The sequence below is a fragment of the Chaetura pelagica genome, unplaced genomic scaffold (genome assembly GCF_000747805.2).
Source record: "Chaetura pelagica isolate M959 unplaced genomic scaffold, ChaPel_1.0 scaffold505, whole genome shotgun sequence".
NCBI classification, from domain to species: domain Eukaryota; kingdom Metazoa; phylum Chordata; class Aves; order Apodiformes; family Apodidae; genus Chaetura; species Chaetura pelagica.
Genome location: NW_009953211.1, coordinates 88852 through 89599, shown reverse-complemented (window position 1 = coordinate 89599; position 748 = coordinate 88852). Strand labels below are relative to the sequence as shown.

The following is a 748-nucleotide window of genomic DNA, read 5'->3' as shown; positions in this document are numbered from 1 at the left end:
CAGCACTGTGTGGTTGGTGTAGGCACAGGTCCGCTTCGTGATCTCCCAGGCCTGCATGGCAGACAGCAGGTTAGTACGTACGTGCCCCGACCAGGAGGGGAAAGGAATCCCCATCTGTGTGAGGAGGGGACAACAGCTCTATCCCCTGCAAGGTTCGGCACGGACCTCCCAGCTCTGCTTACCTTGTCCCACTCCACTTTCTCCACATCCACCAAAATCCGCATGAGCTCTGGGATGGAGAGGGCAGGGTGGGTGTCGTTCAGCTGAATAGCCACCTGCAACACAGACTTGCTGGGATCAGATCTGGCAATGAGAAGACTGTGACAGTGTCCCAGATGCACGGGGGTTGGGGTGAGGGTCGATCCCAAGCCCCTTCTCAGGGCACATGCTGCAGAAACACACGTGGCTCCCAGACATGGAGCTACTCAACCTTTGCAAGTTTTGCTCCAAATTGCAAAATATGCCCTGGGATAACAGGCTGAGAGGTGACCTTTTTTTCCAACCCAAATTGCCAGGGTCTTTGTATACATGCTCCGACTTGGTCCCAAGCATCCTGCTCTCCCTCACAACAGGCAGGTCTGGCTGAAATGCCCCCACACCCTCTCTGCCCACAAACTCACCTTGTCTGGGAAGGTTTCAAAGCATGTTCTCACAGGGTCTCGGCAGCCAAATTTGGAGGACTTAAAGCGGCGGATGATGTCCTGGAGGGGAGCAGCCACTACAAAGTACTCCTGCTTCCGCCGCCGCT

At 55.6% G+C, this 748-nt stretch overlaps 1 protein-coding gene across 1 annotated transcript in view; it reads right to left on the bottom strand.

The window, feature by feature from the left end:
- The window catches only part of PYGB (phosphorylase, glycogen; brain), a gene marked incomplete at its 5' end in the record, with an annotated part of 21776 nt that overhangs the window by 4937 nt on the left and 16091 nt on the right, over window positions 1-748 (bottom strand). The window contains 2 exons of the mRNA XM_009997562.1: window positions 183-275; window positions 621-746. Of these exons, the coding sequence (XP_009995864.1) occupies window positions 183-275; window positions 621-746 (219 nt within the window). The remainder of the gene's footprint in view (window positions 1-182; window positions 276-620; window positions 747-748) is intronic.